The sequence below is a fragment of the Oncorhynchus mykiss genome, chromosome 1, assembly GCF_013265735.2.
Source record: "Oncorhynchus mykiss isolate Arlee chromosome 1, USDA_OmykA_1.1, whole genome shotgun sequence".
Lineage (NCBI taxonomy): Eukaryota > Metazoa > Chordata > Actinopteri > Salmoniformes > Salmonidae > Oncorhynchus > Oncorhynchus mykiss.
Window position 1 is genome coordinate 75,587,589 of NC_048565.1, and position 25,232 is coordinate 75,612,820.

Here is a 25,232-nt window from a genome sequence, read left to right on the forward strand (position 1 = left end):
GCAGTTGCCGTACCAGGCGGTGATACAGCCTGACAGGATGCTCTCGATTGTGCATCTGTAGAAGTTTGTGAGTGCTTTTGGTGACAAGCCGAATTTCTTCAGCCTCCTGAGGTTGAAGAGGCGCTGCTGCGCCTTCTTCACGATGCTGTCTGTGTGGGTGGACCAATTCAGTTTGTCTGTGATATGTAGTTAGAAAGTTAACCTAATCATTTAAATCACCTAAATATATTCACATTCCTTGATACAGCGCACGCGGCTCGCCTTGCTCCCCCCAACAGTCAAACTAACGGTGAGATAAAGATTTTTTTCATGAAAGTATTGTCAAGTAATGCGTTACTTTTGTTAAATATAACAAGTAATATGTAATGTATTACTTCTCCAAGTAACTAATCCACACACTGGCTATTATGAAACCTCTGGTTGAATTAATGTGTGGTGGGATGGCGTACCGCAAATAAGTGAATTCCAACAAGAGAGGTAAAGGAATGCGTACAGGATTGCGTTCTCAGCAACAGCAGCAACTGTCAGAAAAGGTACCTGAAGTTGAACCGGGGTGGAATACCATGGAATCGTCTGGAGAAGAAGAGGTCAAGTATGAGAAACTAGGAGCCCGACCGCGGGGCCAAAGACAACCAGAACTGGGTGAGCTGCTGACTGAAGGAGCAGTTGGGGGACCAGAACCACACCCAACCATGGTAACCCTTTTTCAGCAACTTTTCACCTGCCTTGAGAGGAGGGACGAAGACCTCAAGCAGGAATTACGTGGCCTACGCCAATCTATCCTCACAGCTCCCCACCAGGCGGAACTCGTCAGTGAGAGCCCAAGATTGGGTCTTCCAACACCAGGACGACAAAGGCTCGATGCAGCAGGGACTTCAACTCCACAGCAGGCACCCCAAGCAGTAATGAGGCCAGCACCAGGAGACCAGTCCAGCAGTGTTAACGTCCATCTTCCAGCATTCCTGAGGAAGGAGCCAAAGATGCCCTCATACCAGCAGGGGGAGGACATTGAAAACTACCTGCTGAGGTTTGAGCGCATGGCTAAGACGTGGCAGTGGCCTGAGGTAGAGTGGGCCTGCAGGCTTGTCCCATTGCTCACGGGCAAGGCCTTAGAGGCTTACACAGCAATGGATGAGGGGCTGGCCAATGTCTACAAGGGCTTGAAGGAAGCGCTGCTGGTGAAGTTTGACATATCACCGGAAACCTACCGTCAACGCTTCAGAGCTGCATCAACGCCATCGGGTGAGTCACCGACAGAGACGTACCACCGCCTCAAGGGTCTCTACCGACGATGGGTTCGACCGGGGGAGAAGACACAGGACGAAATCGGGGAGGTCATCATCCTCGAGCAACTTCTACAAGTTCTACCACACGACATTCGAACCTGGGTCCGAGAGCACGAGCCCAAGGACGGGCTTATGGCGGCCAAGCTTGCACTGCAGTATCTTAATGCACGTAAAGGGGGCCCACCACAACCTGCAGCACCCGCTCCAAGGAGTCTCAGAGACACAAGGGACATCAGAAACGCCAGAGATGGTGGAGGTAACTCTGGGGGTTATGTGTCTGGGAGGGAGGTAAGGGATCATGCAGTTCGCTCTGATGGGAGGGGTCTGACTTGTTTTTACTGCCGGCAGCAGGGGCACAAAGCTTCAATGTGTCCGCTACGTAAATCCAAGCTCTCAGGTTACTGTTATGTACCCAGAGAGGGGGATGGCGTTCAGAATAGACAGACTCGGGAAGGGTCATGCTTGGTACCTGTAAAAGTGAATGGTAAAAGTCTTACTGCAATGATTGACACCGGCAGTTCCCTGTCATTGATCAGAAAAGGGAATGTACCTGTTAATGACATTGATTATGGTCATCAGACACTGATCCAATGTGTCCATGGTGACCAGTCACAGCAGCCCACAGCTGAGCTCACAGTTGAGATTCAGGGTCAGAAATACCTCCTCAAAGTTGGGGGATGGAGAAGCTACCTTTTGAGATGATTTTGGGGAGGGATGTGCCTGTACTCTCTGATCTGTTGGGAAGTGTGGGGGGTCAGCTATATGAGCAGTCAGTTTGCCAGTCTGATGTTCAGATGGCATGTTCAGTTGTCACTCGTGCCCAGGCCAAAGCTGGTTTACAACCTCTGCCTGACTTGTGTGATAGTCTGTGCGAGGGGGGAACCAAAGGGCCCAGAAAGTCACGCCGCCAGCGGCGTCTTGAGAAGTATGTGGGAACCCCTGTACCTGTAGCTGATGTGTCTGGGTTAGAGGTGCAATGGGATGTTCCACAAAATTTTGCTACACTGCAGAAGTCTGACGCAACCTTGAAATGTTTGTTTGACAAGGCCTTAGCTGGGGACAGTCAATCTTCATGTGGGGGGATTTACACAGTAGACAACCACATACTCTACCTTGGGTCAGAGGCAGATAGCAGGAAGTTGGTGGTGCCATCTACCTGTAGACCACTTGTTCTCAACCTTGCACATACAGTTCCATGGGCAGGCCATCTAGGGCAACATAAGACCTATCTTAGGCTAGGCTCCCGTTTCTTTTGGCCCTCCATGTATACTGATGTACAGAAATACTGCAAATCATGCCCCACGTGCCAGAAAACCAGTGCTGTCCGTAGGTCTGAACGGGCTCCTCTATGTTCACTGCCAGTTATCTCTACCCCATTCAAGAGAATTGCAATGGACATTGTTGGACCCTTGGAGAAGAGTAGTGCAGGTTACAAGTATATATTGGTGATCTGGGACTATGCCACCCGGTTCCCAGAAGCCTTCCCACTCCGTTCCATAACCACTCCAAAAATAATCAGTGCTCTTGTTCAGCTCTTCTCTCGTGTAGGAATCCCAGATGAAATCCTGACGGACCAAGGGACAAACTTCACCTCACGACTGATGGTTCAACTCCACCAACAGCTGGGCATTAAAGGCTTGAGGACTACTCCCTACCATCCCCAAACGGATGGGCTCGTAGAGAGATTCAATCAAACGCTCAAGAACATGCTGAGGAAGTTTGTGGCTGACACTGGTAAAGACTGGGATAAGTGGTTACCCTTTCTGTTTTTTGCTTACAGGGAGGTGCCTCAGGCATCGACAGGTTTCTCGCCTTTCGAACTCTATGGATGGCCAGTGCAAGGACCACTGGACCTGCTGAAGAAGTGCTGGGAAGGTTCCCCAGTAGCTACCTCAGGACAGGGGATTGTCCAGTATGTCCTCCAGATGCGAGACAGGTTGGAACGGTACCGAGAGGAAGCTAGAGCAAACCTTCAGCAAGCCCAGAAGGCCCAGAAGAGAGGCTATGACCAGCACGCTCGCCACAGAGAGTTTGAGCCAGGACAGAAAGTCCTGCTCCTCCTTCCCTCGTCTACCAGCAAGCTCCTTGCGCAATGGCAAGGACCGTACCTAATCGGGAGGAAGATGGGCCCAGTGACCTACGAGGTGCTGCACCCGGACAAGGGTAAGAAGAAGCAAACCTACCATGTGAACCTTCTCAAGGCCTGGGAGGAGAAAGAGGAACTCTCCAAAGGAAAGTCCTTTCTGGTCCGCAGAGTAGAAGAGGATGAGTCGGATGGGGTCACAGAGGCATGGAAAGAACGAGCAGAAGTCATACTGGCTCACCTGGAAGAAGACAAGCAAGATGAGCTGAAGCAGCTGTTTGGCAAGTATCCGGCCCTCTTCAGTCAGAGACCAGGAAGAACCAAAGTCCTGGAACACGTCATTCGTTTGAAACCTGGCCAGAACCCTGTCCGCCAGCATCCTTACCGTGTGCCTGAGAGGCTGGTGGTAGCCCTCAAGGAAGAGGTCCACACCATGATAGAGATGGATGTTGTCGAGCCATCTTCAAGTGAATGGAGCAGCCCTATTGTCATTGTCCCAAAGAAGGATGGCTCTTTGCGCGTCTGCATGGACTTCCGTAAGGTGAATGCCATCTCCCAGTTTGATGCCTATCCCATGCCCCGCATTGACGACTTACTGGAGAGAATAGGTAGAGCTCATTACATCACCACATTGGATCTCTGCAAAGGGTACTGGCAGGTGCCCCTGGATGAACAATCCAAGGCCTACACTGCATTCCGGACGCCAATGGGCCTGTTCCAGTTTAAGGTCATGCCGTTTGGCCTTCATGGGGCCCCTGCGACTTTCCAGAGGCTGATGGACAAGGTCCTCCAGGACTGTGACGATTACTGTGCTGCTTACTTGGACGACGTGGTGATCTACAGCCACTCCTGGGAGGAGCACATACAGCATCTTAGCAGCGTCCTGGGGAAGATCCATGAAGCAGGCCTCACGCTTAACCTCCTGAAGTGTGAGTGGGTGAAACAGGAGACAAAGTACCTGGGGTACCAGCTGGGTAAGGGTGAAGTTCGGCCTCAGGTGGAGAAAGTGGAGTCCATCAGGAATAGCCCTCAACCCAGAACCAAGACACAGGTGAAGTCCTTCCTAGGTCTGGCAGGGTGGTACCGGAGATTCATTCCACAGTTTTCGACCATCGCTGTCCCTCTGACCAACCTCACTTCGAAGGGGGCCAGCAACCCTGTGAAGTGGACTGAGGAGTGTGAGGAAGCCTTCATGACACTGAAAAAACGACTGTGCTCATTCCCTGTTCTCCAGACCCCTGATTTTAAGAAGAGATTTCTCGTGCAGGTGGACGCTTCGGCTGTAGGAATTGGAGCTGTACTGGCCCAAGGGGAGCCAAGAGAAGAGCTTCCTGTGCTGTACCTGAGTCGGAAGCTGTTGCCCAGGGAAACCAGGTATTCTACAATCGAAAAGGAGGGCCTGGCTATAAAGTGGGCCCTAGATAGCCTCCGTTACTACCTTCTTGGGAGGGAATTTGACCTGCACACGGACCACAGAGCACTGACCTGGATCCAGACCATGAAGGACCGGAATTCTCGTGTGACCAGGTGGTATCTGGAGCTCCAGCCCTTCAGGTTCTGTGTCCGTCACAAGGCAGGAAAAGAGAACGTTACTGCAGACTACCTATCAAGGCTCCCGAACATGGTCGCTTCAGGAGAGGAGGAAGGTAATGTGACGTAGAAGTCCGTCACTGGCCGCGGGCAGCATTTGGTTCTTTAACGCACACACATATTCATCACTCCTCCCTGCGCCATTAAGTTAACAATGTGGGTCGACACACAAATTAACTTCTGTCTTGGTGCAGGCATTTCACACTTGTCAATGTTCATATTTGAGAGATACAATAATTATTATACTTATCAATGTTGTGGATGAGCGCATTGTTTGTTTGTTCTGTTCCTCTCTCTCCATCTCTGTAGCTTCCGGGTATGCTGGAAAAGGACCTGAGCTAAGGGAATTGGGTTGGCTTTATAGTGCCTGTCCCAAATGGCTCATTAATGCATATGGGCATATTGAAAGATATTGTCAGTAGTGATGTAATGTTGTAAATGTTATGTTGTGATATTGTTTAAAACCGTGTTGCAATGTATATCCTTTAGTATGTTTAGTTCATGGAAAATGTAGGTTTGTATTGTAAATTGATTAATTAATTAGGGTTAATTGTTCCGAGGGGAGGGGCTAGCCCTACAAAAGGAGCCTCTCTCCAGTCTCTAAGGAAGGCATTTTTTGGATTGAGCTGTGGATGGGGCAGCATTGTTTTTAAGCTGTCCCAAAAGGTAGACGTTGATGGCAGTACTGTTGTTTTTTGTTCCGGAATCACTTGTAAATAAACACCTTTGCACAGAAGAACTTTTGCGGCTCCGCCATCTTTTTATTTTGATAGAGGTTAGGTTATCCAGTTTAGCCTTCTGGCCTACTCTACGTGACATAGTGTGTTAATGTTATGACCTTTCAGAACATTCTACTTCGCATTAACTGAAGATAATGTTGTTTTCTTTTAAGCAATTTAAGCAATAAGGCACGAGGGGGTGTGGTATATGGCCAATATACCATGGCTAAGGGCTGTTCTTAGGCACGACGCATCGTGGAGTATAATGAATTTTTACTCACACAATTTTTACTATGATTAAATGTCAGGAATTGTGAAGAACTGAGTTTAAATGTATTTGGCTAAGGTGTTTGTAAACGTCCGACTTCAACTGTATATTATTAAACAATTTTCACCCTCAACATTATACCTGCCTACATTCAATACATGTTAGAATCACCTTAGGCAGTGATTACAGCTGTGAGTTTTTCTGGGTAAGTTTTTATTTTATTTTATTTTATTTTACCTTTATTTTACTAGGCAAGTCAGTTAAGAACAAATTCTTATTTTCAATGACGGCCTAGGAACAGTGGGTTAACTGCCTGTTCAGGGGCAGAACGACAGATTTGTACCTTGTCAGCTCGGGGATACGAACTTGCAACCTTTCGGTTACTAGTCCAACACTCTAACCACTAGGCTACCCTGCCGCCCCAGTCTCTAAAAGCTTTGCACACCTGGATGGTATGATACTCACACATCATTCTTTAAAAAATTTAATCTCTGTCAAGTTCGCTGTTGATCATTGCTAGACAGCCATTTTCAAGTCTTGTCATAGATTTTCAAGCTGATTTAAATCCAAACGGTAACTCGGAAACTCAGAAACAGTCATTGTCGTCTTGGCAAGCAAATCCAGTATATTTGTGTTTAAGGTTATTGTCCTGCTGAAAGGTGAATTTGTCTCCCAGTATCTGTTGGAAAGTATCTGTTGAACTAGGTGTTCCTCTATAATTTTTTTGCTTAGCTCTTCCGTTTCTTTTTATCCTAACAGAAAACTCACAAATCCTTGCCGATGACAAGCATACCCATAAAATTATGCAGCCACCGCCATGCTTGACAATATGAAGAGTGGTACTCAGTGATGTGTTGTTGGATTTGCCCCAAATACAGGACATGAAGTTAACTTCTTTGTCGCATTTCTTTCAGGTTTACTTCAGTGCCTTATTGCAAACTGTATGCATGTTTTGAAATATTTTTTCTTTTCATTCAGGTTAGTATGTTTGAAAATATGAAAAGTGGTACTCAGTGATGTGTTGGATTTGCCCCGAACATAATGCTTTGTATTCCGGACAAAAAGATAATTTATTTGCCACATTTATTGCAGTATTATTTTAGTGCAATATTTCAAACTGTCAAGATGTTTTGGAAAATGTTTGTTCTGTACAGACTTCCAATCTGTCATTTACTATAGTGGAATTGTAAGGGGTGCTTACTGGCGGCAGAGAAGTCTGACGCAGGAGAGCAAAAACTGTGTTTCCAACGGCGCAGTTGAATAATAATAACCCACCGGAAAACAGAACAATCATAACCCGACGCACACCAGACAATACGTGCACAAGCACTTACAAGAAACAATTCCGGACAAGGACATGGGGGAAACAGAGTGTTAAATACACAACATGTAATTGATGGGATTGAAACCAGGTGTGAGGGAAGACAAGACAAAACCAATGGAAAATGAAAGGTGGATCGGCAATGGCTAGAAGGCCGGTGACGTCGACCGCCGAACGCCGCCCGAACCAGGAGATATAGTGAATGGGGAAAATGGCCATCTTCGTGTGCGATATTCATGTTAAAACTCATTCCTGTTACCAATCATTTATTATATTACACCAGATGTATGTCCTTAAACCGATTATTTTTTTCTATAAAATAAAAGCACACAAGAAGGATAGTTTAGTTACTACTGGCAGCCCCTGCAGTACACCGGTCGGCCTTCAACTTGAGATACTCAATGAGAGGTGGCAGCACTGAGCTGGCCTGCAACGTCACCTCAAACTGCTCAAGAAATGTCCGCTGATGTACAGTGAATTCGGAAAGTATTCAGACCAAGTGACTTTTTCCACGTTTTGTTACAGTACGTTACACCCTTATTCAAAAATGTATCCGGAAAATGATGTATTTAATCCATCTACACACAATACCCCATAATGACAAACGCGAAAACAGGTTTTTAGACATGTTTGCAATTTTATTAAAAATAAAAAACACCTTATTTACATAAGTATTCAGACTCTTTGCTATGAGACTCGAAAATGAGCTCAGCTACATCCTGTTTCCATTGATCATCCTTGAGATGTCTCAACAACTTGATTCAAATGATTGGACATTATTTGGAAAGGCACACACCTGTCTATACAAGGTCCCACAGTTGACAGTGTATGTCAGAGCTAAAAACCAAGCCATGAGGAATTTTGTCGAGGCACAGATCTGGGGAAGGGTACCAAAACATTTCTGCTGCACTGAAGGCCCCAAGAACACAGTGGCCTCCAACATTCTCAAATGGAAGAAGTGTGGAACCATCAAAACTCTTCCTAGAGCTGGTCACCCGCCCAAACTGAGCAATCGGAGGAGAAGGGCCTTGATCATTAATTGCACTATAACAGTGACAAACTGTGCCCACAAACTGTTAGGGCCTATATAAAGCTGTCCCGACAGCTTGGCTTTCTTTTCAGCACCATGGAGTGAATCCTTACCATTGCTACACCTGGCTATCAGTAGAGCCTTGTCTGGAAGCGAAACAGTTCATTCAGCCTCATTTACTGCATTTAACCAAGTCAGAACCGTAGGATAAATAAAGGGGTATATAAGAAGACAATGAAAGCTCTTACAATATTCGATGCTGACATCTCCCTAAAACAGGCTATAGGCTACATGCACACCAGCAAGTCAGAACAGTAGGCTAAGTAATGAGGGGGAAAGGGACCCAATTATTAGGGTAAGGCACATGGGCTACTAACAGCTTACTACACAACATACACTTAGTATTACTTTCTTAGCTACAGTATACATGTCTCCCTGTCATATTTAATCATTTATGCAGCAGCATACAAGACATTGTTACTCACCGTTGTTGTGCTGTGCTCACTTGAAGAGGAAGGTGGCGCGGCGTTCCTACTTGTGGGCAAATTTTGTCATGAAACTTTCATCAAAGTCTGTCATTCTCTGGATTTATGTTTTTTTCAAGACAACTGGGAAAAAAACAAGGTTGAATCATGATGTCAGTGATCTTCAGGTCAGAGCTCTAGAAAGTCCCGAGTTCCCGACTTTGAATTCCGAGTTGGATGACCGTTCAAAAATGTATTTTCCCAGTCGGAGCTCGTTTTGTCTCGGACTCACTGAAGTCTGAGATTTCCCAGTTCTGAGTTTCCAGTTGTTTTGATCTTGGCAGAAATCATGCTGGATTGACAGCATGGCCAATGTATTCAACCTTTTCTGGCCCATGGTGTTGAGTGTGAATGTTTATCCTTTTAAGCTTGAAAAAGAGAGCCTTAAACTCAGACTTTGACCACACACCCTCTCCACCGAAGATCAAGCAGGGTAAGAAAAATAGTGATTGCTTTGAAAAGCTTGCATTTAGCTTGCACTGATTCCTTACAAACCACTTATTGTTGAATTTGCAATTTCCAATTTATGTAATGTTTATGGCCGATGAGGACCGATACATTTTAGCTACAATTTATCTTCACATGACAAGGATTGAAAGGGATTTGCCAGTAGATTGTTGACGTGATTCATGATGACTGCGTGTCAAGCTTGCTAGCTAAAATTTTGATTTTGACATTAGTCCAAGCAAAGCTACTGTAGATATTTTATTTATTTCCAATGACTTGAGCCTTCTTGGATAGACACTTTTACTGTAAATCTATGGCAGCACCCAATGGGGCTTGAATTTCTTAGCTCTCCTTGAAGATTTTTTGGTGACAGTGTCCCCATGAGTGACAGAACACTGAGCCAATCACGGTGCAACTAGAGAAGATTACCAACCCCTATGCTCTGTATTTTCCACTGGCTGCCCCTCAGCCACAAAAAGCACTGAGCTAGGCTGAAACACCTGCATTTTGGAGCTGCCTTACTCAAGAAAGCAAAAAAGAGACCATGTTAGTAGGTGGCTTAATTAACATAATCAAATATTTTTGGGATTGTTTGCAAACTGATATGTGACACGTATTAATTCAAAAATAACATGCGAAACAGGCAACAACAAAAAATAATTGTAATTGTTTTTTTTGCTAAACAGGTGGGGCTCAAAACAGGTGGGGCTCTTCCCCACCTGTCCTGAATGACGGGTCGCCACCGCTCCATTAATGTTTTAGGAACCCATTGATGGCAAAGAAACCCCTCACCTTCAACCTGTTGTATAATGTTGCATGGATATTGTATGATACTGTTAGTTTTTCTGATGATTGCATGCAAAACATTGGCTCATTGAGGGCTGTGAGATGCCGATGGGCAAGCTCCTGCTGAAAAGTGCCCATTGCCAAAAACCCGAGGATGGATAGCACTTGGAAGTGCACTGGAAAAGCATGCATTTACTTTTCTAAAACAGGTCTTAAATCCTCGCAACACTCCTAGGAGATTTTGTTTCCTAAAACCAATCTGTACTTTATGCAAAAAAGTCCCACCTGTCTCCAAAACCCTGCTCTCTGCAGAGTGTGCCAAATCCTACAACAGAGGAAGATCAGCCATCTCTCATTCAATTTCCCATTATCACATTGTTATAGTATTTCAACAATGGTTTGTCACTTTCACATGTGCCTCAAATTTAACAAATGACTGTACTTTGCATGGATTTAAGGTAACAAATGCACTCACTGTGGTCAAATTATATGCTATAGCCTGTGAAGTTATATTGCATGAATTCACAATGGAAATCAAACAATTATTTCATTACTCTTACAATTTCAGAGATTTTCAACAGATACAGTATTTTCACCATTCTACGCTTGACAAGCAGTTCCCTTATTCCACTACTTGGCACCTGTGCATATTCATTGTCATGGCTGTGGGTAAATTTATGCACACTCTGAAGCAAATGTTCATATCAATAAATCTCACACTTTGAGTGGAAATAATCCCATGCATGGTTTATGCACAGATTTGTGCCTATGCATGATTCATAAATGAGGCCCCAGGACTTCATTGATCAGAGGAACGTTAGGGCAACGTTCAGGCTGATGTGTGTCGTCGAGCTCCTGCTGTTTCAGTTGGATGGTAAGGTTGTCAAACTGGGCGTGGGTAACAGATGTCTCCTGAAGGTGTGGTCATCTATTTGCAGCTAAATCAAATCAAATGTATTTATAAAGCCCTTCTTACATCAGCTGATATCTCAAAGTGCTGTACAGAAACCCAGCCTAAAACCTCAAACAGCAAGCAATGCAGGTGTAGAAGCACGGTGGCTAGGAAAAACTCCCTAGAAAGGCCAGAACCTAGGGAGAAACCTAGAGAGGAACCAGGCTATGAGGGATGGCCAGTCCTCTTCTGGCTGTGCTGGGTGGAGATTATAACAGAACATGACCAAGATGTTCAAATGTTCATAGGTGACCAGCAGGATAAAATAATAATAATCACAGTGGATGTCGAGGGTGCAACAGGTCAGCACCTCAGGAGTAAATGTCAGCTGACTTTTCATAGCCAATTATTCAGCCAAAAATTCAGAGTATCTCTATCGCTCCTGCTGTCTCTAGAGAGTTGAAAATAGCAGGTCTGGGACAGGTAGCACGTCCATTAGTGGCTTCATTCGCACTGTTTCACCCACCCTGAGCTCAGGTAAGTATTTTGCTGATTTGTTGTAGAAGAACTTGGAGACCTGTCTTCTATGACATAGCTTCACCAGCACATCTGTCACCACACATGGCTCCAGGAGAGTACTGGCTACTGGCAGAGCTGCTTTTAAGCACCGTGCCATGAGGCCCTGGGCCGGGCTGCTATCCATGCCTTCTGTCGAAGGAATTGGTGTCCATTATCTGAAATCTGGCTGGCCATAGCAGGCAAGCTGAGCCTTGCAGCCTTTTATCGTTGTCTCTGCTAAGAGGTCGGGGAGGAGGTCAATCTCCCAGAAGTCTGAGTAATAATCGACTACCAGCAGAAAGTCTTTGCCACTGTGCTGGAAGAGATTTAGATTTACTATCTGCCAGGGGTGCATCGGTAGCTCGTGGGACATCATCGTCTCTCTCTGTTGCTCAATGGCATATTCATTGCAGATTGTGCATTTACTGAAATAGTCTTTGATTTCACTCTGCATTCCTGGCCAATACAGTGTGTCACATACTTGTCTGTAACAGGCCTCACCTCCTATGTGACTTGAGTGCACCCACGCCAACATCTCAGGGCGCAGAGACCGGGGAATAACGACTCTCTGACCCTTGAATATTACTCCGTTTTGAACACTGAGCTCCTCTTTGACTGGCCAATATTCTCTGATGGCTAAAGCAGTTTCTTCCTTGCAGTCGGGCCAGCCCATCAGACTCACAATGCCTCAATGCCTGGAGTTGTTCATCTGTGTGCTGTCTGATTTGTATAAGGCGCTGGTGCGTAACATTGAGGTGTTCAGCCTGGTTGATGTGTTTAATATCCACTTGCTCTGTTTGTAAGCTGCACACTGCGTGTTGTTCATGCATGGAGCGTGTGTGTGTGTGTGCCTGATGCAGTAGACCTGCTGAGCGTGTCACTCATGAGGTTGTAGTTTTGTAGGGCCAGTAGCATGCTCTGCAGTCGTTTAAGGGCATTCAGGAGAGGCTTGCTGAATATAGCAATTAGGGGCTTGTGATCTGTTTCTGCTGTAATGTTGCCATGCCAGTACAGGTAGTGGTGGAAGCGTTGGCATGCAAACACAATGCTGAGGCACTCCTTCTCTATCTGGGGATAGTTCTGCTCTGTTGGAGTTTCTCTGTCATTTCTTTTGTAAACCAGAACAGGTGACTCTAATTTGCGGAAATCATGGTTAGTTATCCGACTCTGACACCATGTTTGAATGTTAAATGACGAGACAGAGGCATTGATGCGAGTAACCAGTCTTTTTCAGTACATTGCAATACCTCCAGGAATCTCAAGTACACCGGTAAAAACACTGGAGTTGCAGTAATTAACATTTACCAACAGATGGCAACACCGCACCATCTTACACACATAACAATTATCATGTTTAAAATGGGGTCCAATTTGAACAAATCTAAATATACACATTGCGAGATATTTGGCAAAATAGACAGACATACCTATATTTCCCTATAGTAAACAATAGGACGACCTCAGAGTAATTTTTTGTTGTTGTTTACATTTGGTAGTTTACAACTACCAGCAACGTGGGCAGGTCTCTTTGCCATCAATAGCAAAGCAGGCATTGTAACGTAGAACAATAAACTGGGAATAGAACATTCAGAGGGCGAGTTGGTGCCACAGTGCTCAATAGAACTAATACAGTAGGAGCTGGCAGGGTGAAAAATGCCCTAAAATAAGGCCTGTTTTTTCGTGATTACTTCAAAACTACAGCAAGCAGCTGGGACATATGGTAATATTATGAAACAGATTTTATTTTTTACATTTTTTAATTTCACCTTTATTTAACCAGGTAGGCAAGTTGAGAACAAGTTCTCATTTACAACTGCGACCTGGGAAATATAAAGCAAAGCAGTTCGACAAATATAACAAAACAGAGTTACACATGGAGTAAAACAAACATACAGTCAATAATACCGTAGAAAAATAAGTCTATATAAAATGTGAGCAAATGAGGTGAGATAAGGGAGGTAAAGGCAATAAATAGGCCATGGTGGCGAAGTAAATACAATATAGCAATTAAAACACTGGAATGGTAGATTTGGCAGTAGATGAGTGTGCAAAGTAGAAATACTAAGGTGCAAAGGAGCAAAATAAATAAATAAATGCAGTAGGGGAAGAGATAGTTGTTTGGGCTATTTATAGATGGGCTATGTACAGGCGCAGAGATCTGTGAGCTGCTCTGACAGCTGGTGCTTAAAGCTAGTGAGGGAGATAAGTGTTTCCAGTTTCAGAGATTTTTGTATTTCGTTCCAGTCATTGGCACCTCCAAAGGAGGAATTGGCTTTGGGGGTGACAAGTGAGATATACCTGCTGGAACGCTTGCTACGGGTGGGTGCAGCTATGGTGACCAGCGAGCAGAGATAAGGCGGGACTTTACCTAGCAGGGTCTTGTAGATGACCTCTAGACAGTGGGTTTGGCGACGAGTATGAAGCGAGGGCCAGCCAATGAGAGCGTACAGGTCACAGTGGTGGGTAGTATTGGGGCTTTGGTGACAAAACGGATGGCACTGTGATAGACTGCGTCCAATTTGTTGAGTAGGGTGTTGGAGGCTATTTTGTAAATTACATCGCCAAAGTCGAGGATCGGTAAGATGGTCAGTTTTACTAGGGTATGTTTGGCAGCATGAGTGAAAAATGCTTTGTTGTGAAATAGGAGGCCAATTCTAGATTTAACTTTGGATTGGAGATGTTTTATGTGAGTCTGGAAGGAGAGTTTACAGTCTATAACCAGACACCTTGGTATTTGTAGTTGTCCACATATTCTAAGTCAGAACCATCCAGAGTAGTGATGCTGGATGGGCGGGCTGGTGCAGGCAGTGATCGGTTGAAGAGCATGCATTTAGTTTGACTTGTATTTAAGAGCAGTTGGAGGCAACGGAAGGAGAGTTGTATGGCATTGAAGCTCGTCTGGAAGGTTGTCAAACACAGTGTCCAAAGAAGGCCCAGAAGTATACAGAATGGTGTCGTCTGCGTAGAGGTGGATCAGAGACTCACCAGCAGCAAGAGCGACATCATTGATATATACAGAGAAGAGAGTTGGCCCAAGAATTGAACCCTGTGGCACCCCCATAGAGACTGCCAGAGACCCGGACAACAGGCCCTCAGATTTGACACACTGAACTCAGTCGGAGAAGTTATTGGTGAACCAGGCGAGGCAATCATTTGAGAAACCAAGGCGGTTGAGTCTGCCGATGAGGATGTGGTGATTGACAGAGTCGAAAGCCTTGGCCAGGTCAATGAATACGGCTGCACAGTATTGTTTCTTATCGATGGTGGTTAAGATATCGTTTAGAACCTTGCGTGTGGCTGAGGTGCACCCATGACCAGCTCTGAAACCAGATTGCATAGCGGAGAAGGTACGGTGCGATTCGAAATGGTCTGTAATCTGTTTGTTAACTTGACTTTCGAAGACCTTAGAAAGGCAGGGTAGGATAGATATAGGTCTGTAGCAGTTTGGGTCAAGAGTGTCACCCCCTTTGAAGAGGGGGATGACCGCAGCTGCTTTCCAATCTTCGGAAATCTCAGACGACATGAAAGAGAGGTTGAACAGGCTAGTAATAGGGGTTGCAACGATGTAATGAACCAGTTTTACCAGAAAAAGCATTGTTAAAAATGTAATGTGTCCAACCTGACACTGTGCAAAATTTGGTCCCTAAAATGTAAATGCATTCTGTTCACTTTTGAATTCCATGTGGAGAAAGGCACACATGCTTGCATATTTGACCATACCCATACCAGTGATGGTCAGTGCAGTTTAAGCATGACCTTATTTCAATTACAGCATTTTGGATGACGGTCATTCAAATTCCATTCACCCAGCTCAATGTATCATCGCTGAGTTTAGGCTACTATATGATACTAACATTTTCCCCATAACCATCATGAGTTTTCTACAACCTAGCCTATGAATGAAAGTTTACAACGTAGATCATTTAGTTTTCAAGGGGACAGACAGTGACACATTCAATACCGCATTGCACACACTTACCTGCATCTAGCTGATCTAGGGAGCAATCAGTAGTCCAACACTTGCAAATGTGCATTTCTGTTGGACAAATTCAGGTATTTTTAATCCCGTTTCATTGTTTGCTTACGTTTATGAAACATTTGAACCGAATCGGTGGAATGAATACACCCCTGATCACAAGCAAACACAGTTCGCTTTTCATATCAGCGTGAACACTTTGCTTGTTGTATATATAATTCCTTCTCGCAACTATCTACGTACTCTCATCCTCTCACCTTTTCCCTTCGCTTATGGACTTCAGTGCACAACACATCAGTATACAGTATGACCAGGCAACAAAAAAAACTTTCCATACCAAATCTTCACATCAGGACCGCTAACTGCACACAGCCTACATCGTTGTCACGTCAGTTAATATAGCTACTAGAACTAATGCATTAGTAAACTCGCTAGCTACAATCATGCAGTACAGTGTACAGTCGGAAAGCAGTTTAGCAGTTACACAAGTGTACCCCGGTGGCAATAAATGAATGAAACCAAAAGCTTACCTTGACTTGGAAGAGTTCCAGCATTGGATAGCCATAGCCAGCTAGCTAACATAGCATCCCTCTCTGTTTGAGCTGGGTGTTTGAGTAGGCTAAACTAGTTAGCTGCATTTTCTAGCTGTGTGAAAGTTTTAAAAAATCTCTTGTGTCTCAATTTTGGAAGCTCGGATAGGTTGGAGGACATTCTCCAGAAGTTGTTACAATTACTGTGTAAGTCTATGGAAGGGGTGGGAACCATGAGCCTCCTAGGTTTTGTATTGAAGTCAATGAGTACCCAGATGAGGACAGAAGCTAGCTGTCCTCCAGCTACACCATGGTGGACCAGAGTGCTGCTGAGGCTACTGTGGAACTTCTTTGTAAAACTGTGTTTTAATAAATTATTTGGTGACATGTGAATATATTTAATATAGTTTTATCTAAAAAGGATAACTTTTTAAAATATTCCAGTATTTTTATGAAATTAACTGAGAAGGATGACAGTAGAAATGCCAGCAGAAACAATGCCATGTAGAAATACCAGCAGAAACAATGCCAGTAGATATCTTGAGGTGCCATTAAAAGAGTGGATTGAGATGTAAGAAATGTGCCTGAGAGTGAGGTTTATTATCCATGGCAGCAGATTATTATCTGAATATTCTTCACCTCATATCTTAGCTGCCAACTTCTAGAATTGTAATTAATTGTGACTCCAATGTTGGCTAATAATTTACTGAATACTTTAACTCAACATATGCACTGCATCTCATTCCAAACTCATGGGCATTAATATCCACTAGATGTTGGAACATTACTGCGGGGACTTGCTTCCATTCAGCCACAAGAGCATTAGTGAAGTCGGGCACTGATGTTGGGCAATTAGGCCTGGCTCGCAGTCAGCGTTCCAATTCAACCCAAAGTTGTTTGATGGGGTTGAGGTCAGGGCTCTGTGCAGGCCAGTCAAGTTCTTCCACATAGATTTCGACAAACCATTTCTGTATGGACCTCGCTTTGTGCACGGGGGCATTGTCATGTTGAAACAGAAAAGGGCCTTCCCCAAACTGTTGCCACAATGTTGGAAGCACAGAATCGTCTAGAATGTCATTGTATACTGTAGCGTTAAGATTAACCCTTCACTGGAACTAAGGGGCCCAGCCCGAATACATGAATACATATTAAGAAGCTGATTAAACAGCAATTTGCAGTTTTGTCACACAACACAATGCCACGTCTCAAGCGTGCAATTGGCATGCTGACTGCAGGAATGTCCACAAGAGCTTTTGCTAGAAAATTAAATGTTAATTTACTTATGATATGCCGCCTCCAACGTTGTTTTAGAGAATTTGGCAGTAAGTCCAAACGGCTTCACAACCCCAGACCACGTGTAACCACACCAGCCCAGGACCTCCACATCTGGCTTCTTCACCTGCAGGATCATCTGAGACCAGAAAGCTGACTGTCTGTAATAAATCCCTTGTGTGGGGAAAAACTCATTCTGATTGGCAGGTCCTGGATCCCCAGTGGGTTAAAATGGTTAATTGTTGCATGTTGCATTTACAGTTGAAGTCGGAAGTTTACATACACCTTAGCCAAATACATTTAAACTCAGTTTTTCACAATTCCAGACATTTAAGCCTAGTAAAAATTTCCTGTCTTAGGTCAGTTAGGATCACCACTTTATTTTAAGAATGTGAAATGGCAGAATAATAGTAGAGAGAATGATTTATTTCAAATTTGATTTCTTTCATCAAATTCCCAGTGGGTCAGAAGTTTACATACACTCAAATAGTATTTGGTAGCATTGCCTTTAAATTGTTTAACTTGGGTCAAATGTTTCGGGTAGCCATCCACAAGCTTCCCACAATAAGTTGGGTTATTTTTGGCCCATTCCTCCTGACAGAGCTGGTGTAACTGAGTCAGGTTTGTAGGCCTCCTTGCTCGCACACGCTTTTACAGTTCTGCCCCAAAAAATTGTAAGGGATTGAGGTCATGGCTTTGTGATGGCCACTCCAATACCATGACTTTGTTGTCCTTAAGCCATTTTGCCACAACGTTGGAAGTATGCTTGGGATCATTGTCCATTTGGAAGACCCATTTATGACCAAGATTTAACTTCCTGACTGATGTCTTGAGATGTTGCTTCAATATATCCACATAATTTCCCTCCCTCGTGATGCCATCTATTTTGTGAAGTGCACCAGTCCCTTCTGCAGCAAAGCACCCCCACAACATGATGCTGCCACCCCCGTGCTTCACGGTTGTGATGGTGTTCTTCGGCTTGCAAGCCTCTCCCTTTTTCCTCCAAACTTAACGATAGTCATTGTGCCCAAACACTTCTATTTTTGTTTCATCAAATCAGAGGACATTTCTCCAAAATGTACTATCTTTGTCCCCATGTGCAGTTGCAAACCGTAGTCTGGCTTTTTTATGGCGGTTTTGGAGCAGTGGCTTATTCCTTGCTGAACGGCCTTTCAGGTTATGTCGATATAGGACTTATTTTACTGTGGATATAGATACCTTTGTACCTGTTTCCTCTAGCATCTTCACAGGGTCCTTTGCTGTTTTTTCTGAGGTCTTGGCTGATTTCTTTTGATTTTCCCATGATGTCAAGCAAAGAGGCACTGAGTTTGAAGGTAGGCCTTGAAATACATCCACAGGTACACCTCCAATTGATTCAGATTATGTCAATCTTCTAAAGCCATGACAACATTTTCTGGAATTTTTCAAGCTGTTTAAAGGCACAGACAATTTAGTGTAGGTAAACTTCTGACCCACTGGAATTGTGATACAGTGATAAGTGAAATAATCTGTCTGTAAACAATTGTTGGAAAAATGATTTGTGTCATGCATAAAGTAGATGTCTTAACCGACTTGCCAAAACTATAGTTTGTTAACAACAAATTTGTGGAGTGGTTGAAAAACTAGTTATGACTCCAACCTAAGTGTATGTAAACTTCCGACTTCAACTGTATATTTTTGTCCAGTATAGTATAGCAAACGACATACAAGTGTACCAGTTAAATTGCGTATTCATCAACATGTGCAAAGATAAAGGTTTTGGAATCTCTAGTGGTATCTTAAAATCCCTTCTGGTGTGTGTTTTCAGTCCAGGGACCTCAGGTGGACATTTGGGTACCACTTTAAATTAAACTACTTATTTAGCATGACATAGATGCTTCACAAATCATCAATGCTTATCATACTGTATGAATGGTGTATTGACAAATATTACATAACCAACTGTGTTACTTCCCAAAAAGGCACAGCTCCTTAAAGCATTTGAAAGATGCCCAGGTCTGGTGCCATCACCTACTGCCAATGTGGCCTTGAGCAAGACATTTTACCTCTAAACTGCTACAAGGGTAATGCTTGAATGCTGACACTGCTGCTCCCAGCCTGTTGCTTGAATGGCGTGTCACATTTCCGTGGTACAATGGATAAATACGGATCTAAAAGGGGACTTATTTAAAAGGCGGTGTTATGAACGATACTGCAACCCTCAAAGGTGTTATGACTGGTTCATAAAGGTGGTGTGCATACCCCCTTCAAATAAACCATTTGTACCTGTAAACATGTATTACAAGCTTGGCCAGCCGAACAGCGTAGAAGAAACATGCAGCTATGAGAGAACACACAATTTTATTATATTAAAAGAAACAGACATTGAATGAATTGGCCCATTTATCTGTAACAGTCTGGATGATGTAAGTATATTGTGAATTGGTCAATAAAGGTGGATGGAATAACTGCTTTCACTTCAGAAAAGGGGTATGTAGTATCATAATTATAATGTACTCAAACCTTTGTACCAGTCCCAAGAGCACCCAATGCAAGAACAATACGGCTGATCTGTCACTGATGCATCAATGTCCTAAGTAATGCTAAGCCGGGTCTGAAAGATTCCTATGCTTCATTTTCACAGGATCCGTTTAGCTTATTTTCTTTGCCAGTAACCAATTTTTTGTAACCAATTCAACTGCCTGCGGCCACGTAATAAAATGCAGGGTGCATCTCAACAATGTTAAGTGGCTGCCTCACCTCATCTCCTTTCCTCACTGTTTCCACTGATTGGAAAAGGTTTGGTTGACTGGTGAAAAGCAATAAGTATCAGGTCTATTGGGGGATTTGCTTTCACCTGTCCAGTTCTTTTATCAGTCAAGATTAGTGCTGGTCCTGGGTGGCTCAGTAGGTAGTAGTGCATGGTGCTTGCAACCCATGGATAATGGGTTCAATTTCCCACTGGGGCCACCTATACAAAAAATGTATGCGCGCATGGCTGTATGTCAGTTTGGATGAAAGTGTCTACTAAATGGCACATTATAACTGTATACAGTGCATTTGGAAAGTATTCAGGGCTCTTGGATTTTTTCACATTTTGTTACGTGGCCTTATTCTAAAATGGACAAAAAAATTATAATTCTCATCAATCTACACACAATACCCCATAATGACAAAGCGAAAAAAGGTTTGTAGAATGTTTTACTAATGTATTCAGAGTAAAAAACATACTTTATTTACATAAGTATTTGCTATGAGATTCTAAATTGAGTTCAGGTGTATCCTGTTTCCATTGATCATCCTTGAGATGTTTCTACAACTTGATTGGAGTCCTGTTGTCAATTCAATTGACTGGACATGATTTGGAAAGGCACACACCTGTCAATATTAGGTCCCACAGTTGACAGTGCACGTCAGAGCAAAAACCAAGCCTTGAGGTCAAAGGAATTGTCCATAGAGATCCGAGACAGGATTATGTCAAGACACAGACTGGGGAAGGGTACCAAAAAATGTCTGCAGCATTGAAAGTCCAAAAAAACACAGTGGCCTTCATCATTCTTAAATGAAAGAAGTTTGGAACCACCAAGACTCTTCCTAGAGCTGGCCTCCCGGGCCAAACTGAGCACTCGGGGGAGAAGGGCCTTGGTCAGGGAGGTTACCAGGTCTCTCTTTATGTAGTGTTGTGTTGTCTCTCGTTGTGTTGTGTGTTTTGTCCTATATTTATATTGTATTTATTTTTTATCCCAGGCCCCTGTCCCCTGCAGGAAGACTTATGCCTTTTGGTAGGCCGTCATTGTAAATAAGAATGTGTTCTTAACTGACTTGCATAGTTAAATAAAAAAATAAAACCAAGAACCTGATGGTCACTCTGACAGAGCTCCAGAGTTCTTCTGTGGAGATGGGAGAACCATCCAGAAGGACAACCACCTCTGCAGCACTCCACTAATCAGGTCTTTATGATAGAATGGCCAGACGGAAGCCACCCGCTTGGGGTTTGCACATGACAACCCGCTTGGAGTTTGCCAAAAGGCACATAAAGGACTCAGACCATGAGATACAAGATTCTCTGGTCTGATGAAACAAGATTGAACTCTTTGACCTGAATGCCAAACATCACGTCTGGAGGAAACCTGACGCCATCATGCTGTGGGGTTGTTTTTCAGGGGCAGGGACTGGGAGACTAGTCAGGATTGCGGGAAAGATGAACGGAGAAAAGTACAGAGATCCTTGATGAAAACCTGCTCCAGAGCGCTCAGGACCTCAGACTGGGGTGAAGGTTCACCTTCCAACAGGACAACGACCCTAAGCACACGGCCAAGGCAATGCAGGAGTGGCTTCGGGACAAGTCTCTGAATGTCCTGAGTGGCCCAGCCAGAGCCCGGACTTGAACCCGATCGAACATCTCTGGAGAGACCTGAAAATAGATGTGCAATGATGCTCCCCGTCCAACCTGACAGAGCTTGAGAGGATCTGCAGAGATGAATGGGAGAAACTCCCCAAATGCAGGGTTGCCAAGCTTGTAGCGTGATACCCAAGAACACTCAAGGCTGTAATCTGTGTCAAAGGTGCTTCAACAAAGTACTGAGTAAAAGGTCTGAATACTTAAGTAAATGTTATATTTCCGTTTTTCTTAAAAGTGAAAAAATTTCTTAAATCGTATTTTTAGAATAAGTCTAACGTAACAAAATGTGGAAAAAGTCAAGGGGTCTGAATACTTTCCGAATGCGCTATATATTATCAGTGCAGTAGGGTGGAAGGCAAGGGGGAAAAAACTACTTAGACTATTGAGATGCACACAAAGATAGTCTCTCAGCCAGTCTTTGTCTTGACTGCTTCCAGTCCCGTCCTCCTCTTCAGATTGGTGAAGAGCAGCAAAAAGTTAACCACATAGGTTGAGACGCAGACCACGCAGAAATCTCCCAGAATGAAGGCAAGTACTCCGGCTAGGTACAGCGATCCAGCCATGGACACCCAGGAGGCCAAGACCAGGAGGAACGCTGCCCTACTGGACACAGACTGACCTGTAGACACAAAGAGACAGTGAATGTTGGTTGTGTGTCCCAAATGGTAACCTATTCTCTATTTGGTACACTATTTTTGACCAGAGCCCTATGAGCCGCCATAGGGCTTTGGTCAGAAGTCTTGCAAAACGGGAATAGGGTGCCATTTGGGATGCAACCAGTGAGTAAGGAGACATTATAGCATCCCTGCATAACATAAAATAATCAAAATGGGGAACTGTCGTGGGTGTCTGAAATGTTGAATAATCGTATATGACAGGGTTGGGGTTAATTCCACAAATTACATTCTAATTCAATTCCCTCTCCCTGTAAATTCCATTTAAATTCCATGTCCGTCTTTGAATTCAGAGTGAATTAAATTCCCCTCAACTCCAACGTTAGGTAAACTCTAGTAATTCAAATCTACAAATTTGAATTCAATTCCCCGGGGCTTTCAGGCTGATCACGTCACTGTTCAGAGAGCCTAGTTATACTGGAAATATAGAAATACAAGTTTATATAATTCAATACAAATCCTTTAGTACATTTTGTTATACTAAGTGCATTAATTCAATTAAATATACAAATATTGAATTCCAATGAAAAAAAAACTGTTTTACAAATTTAATTCCAATTCTAACAGTCTAATACCAATTCCATAATTGAAATTCTTGAATTTGCTCATTAAATGGAGAATTTATCAACCATCTTCAAATTCAAATTGAACTCAACATAAATTCTCCACTTAATGAGCAAATTCAAGAATTGAATAGTAGTGAAAAGCACTTGAAAGCACTTGATAAGAAATTCTCGTGTACGACCTAGTGATAATTCAAAACAATAACCACTAAAATATATATGGACCCCCAACCCAGTAAGATTAGCTGTCATCACGGCGTCAGCTAATGACAATCCAAAGGGGGGTGACAATTGGTCAGTTGAGCTGTATTGTGTTGGTCAAAAGTTAGCCTAAACTGATCAGAAACAGACATCTCAACTCACAAGAGAGTAGCCTACATAGAGTATTTGACCTACCCAGAGCCAGTTGCAATGTGTAGAAAATGATCCCCAACAGACTGTTGGGTTGATTCAGTACACTGTCTTTAGCAAAGAAGAACTGTACAAGTCCAAAACCACGTCCCCATCTGACAAAAAAAAAGAGGCAAAACACAACGCTTTGTCATGCATAATGTGATAAGTATGATACAACATGTCATTGTGTGGCATCAGTGCAGCTTTTAAATGAAAATGGATTACTGTGACTGTGTAGGCCTATTTTTATAAATACTACAATGCACTGTATCCTATCTGTCATGTGTAAATTGTTTGTCTAATCTGAATGCCACAATTTAATTCAAGATTCTACCAAAGACTAAACTACACACCCAAGCTATAGAAAATAATAAGTAGGCCATAACAGCGATAGAAAATCAGACTTTCTTTGGTATCATCTTGACTAAGATTCACCTAACAAAACAAAAAAAAGTAAATAATTTAAAAGCCAGCATGTGTTGCAGGTCATCAAAATAAATAATAACTAAAAAAATGAGAAGGACCTGTGCAGTGCAATCAGTGCTGCCCAGATAAAAATGTAGGCTGTACGTGGCATTGAGAGGGGGTGGAGATTCTACAGGAAGAGACGAAGCGAGAGGTTTTACGAAAATAACCACGAAGTGAGGATTTTTTTAATTTGGTAAACAACAAATGTAATTGCTAATTTGCTACGTGAGGCTTATTTGATCGAATAGAAGGTTCGTAATGCTTCGGTTGTTATGAATCCCCTGATAACAAGACGCACGTGTCATTTCAGCAAATAAAAAAAAAAAACGACTTTATATCGGAGTTGTGCCCCTTGTCACTCGCGTATCTGCCCTGTCATTGGCTAGAATGGTTCCACCTGATCTCTCCTCCCGACTGCCTTCCATCTTCGAGGACATGTATTTCCATTGTTAGAGTGGTCACTCGACTCTTTTAAATATTATAATCATCTTTATCTATGAATTATATGAACAACGTTGTCTATTCGTATGCTACGGAACTGCGATAATTGTGTTTAGCACGCTGGTTGAGTTATAGAAGTGCGTTCATTGCCCAACATCGCACACATATAGGCTAGGCTACTAATAAATATGAAAACGGCTTCAAAACATACCAATAAACTATAGGCCTATGCATGAAGAAAATACATTCTCCACTATTTTACCTCGAGGTGAAAACTTTAGAGCAGCTCACAGAATCTCCCAGGTCGCACATCGCCCGATACTCAGGGTCCCTCTCTCGCGAAATCTCAACGTGCAGAGCATAGAATGACAAAAACAAACCGAAGATACAAAGAAACAAACGTGTTTTTCCCTCCCATTTGGGAACTCCACTGCAACTATTCGATGCCATGTTCTATTGCCTTTCAATTAAGTTATTCGAGCCTACTACGGACAACCTTTTCAATCCCGGCTGGTCGCCAGTCAGAGAGTCGGTGTGTTTCGTGAACGACAGTGTGAGCAAAACATTTGGAATCAACGGTTCGCCTTCAAAAATAAAAGTCCCCCATTGAAACTGATGCAAACGGTGAGAAGTTGTGGAATCATGCCACAATTGGCCTAGATAATGCTATACAATGTTGGAATGTTGTTTTATAAATTCAACACAACTGTAAACAATTCAAATTCATTCAAGAGCTAATATTTGTGTAAACTATACACACTGAAAAAAATATAAACGCAACATGTAAAGTGTTGGTCCCATGTTTCATGTTTCATAGGCTGTCATTGTAAATAATAATTTGTTCTTAACTGACTTGCCTAGTTAAATAAAGGTTAAATAAAAAATATAAAAAATGAGCTGAACGAAAATTGCAATTGGCGTGCTGACTGCAGGAATGTACACCAGAGCTGTTGCCAGAGTATTGAATGTTAATTTCTCCACCATAAGCAGCCCCAAACGTAATTTTAGAGAATTGGGCAGTACATCCAAC

General features: G+C 43.3%; 1 protein-coding gene across 1 annotated transcript; it reads right to left on the reverse strand.

Moving 5' to 3' along the window:
- Window positions 1-21,758: 21,758 nt before the first annotated feature.
- Window positions 21,759-24,808, reverse strand: vkorc1 (vitamin K epoxide reductase complex, subunit 1). Its single transcript, XM_021611729.2, has 3 exons — window positions 24,465-24,808; window positions 23,297-23,406; window positions 21,759-22,282 (listed from the first exon to the last, which is right to left on the reverse strand). Exons 1-3 carry the CDS (start codon window positions 24,650-24,652, stop codon window positions 22,071-22,073), a joined length of 510 nt encoding a protein of 169 aa, XP_021467404.1. The 5' UTR covers window positions 24,653-24,808; the 3' UTR covers window positions 21,759-22,070.
- Between the last annotated feature and the right edge of the window lie 424 nt (window positions 24,809-25,232).

Coding starts and splice junctions, on each gene's coding strand:
- vkorc1 (XM_021611729.2), bottom strand. CDS start 24,652: ATGGCATCGAATAGTTGCAGTGGAGTTCCCAAATGGGAGGGAAAAACA. Junction 23,407..24,464: donor TCTAAAGTTTTCACCTCGAG/GTAAAATAGTGG, acceptor TTTTTTTGTCAG/ATGGGGACGTGGTTTTGGAC. Junction 22,283..23,296: donor CACATTGCAACTGGCTCTGG/GTAGGTCAAATA, acceptor TTGTGTCTACAG/GTCAGTCTGTGTCCAGTAGG.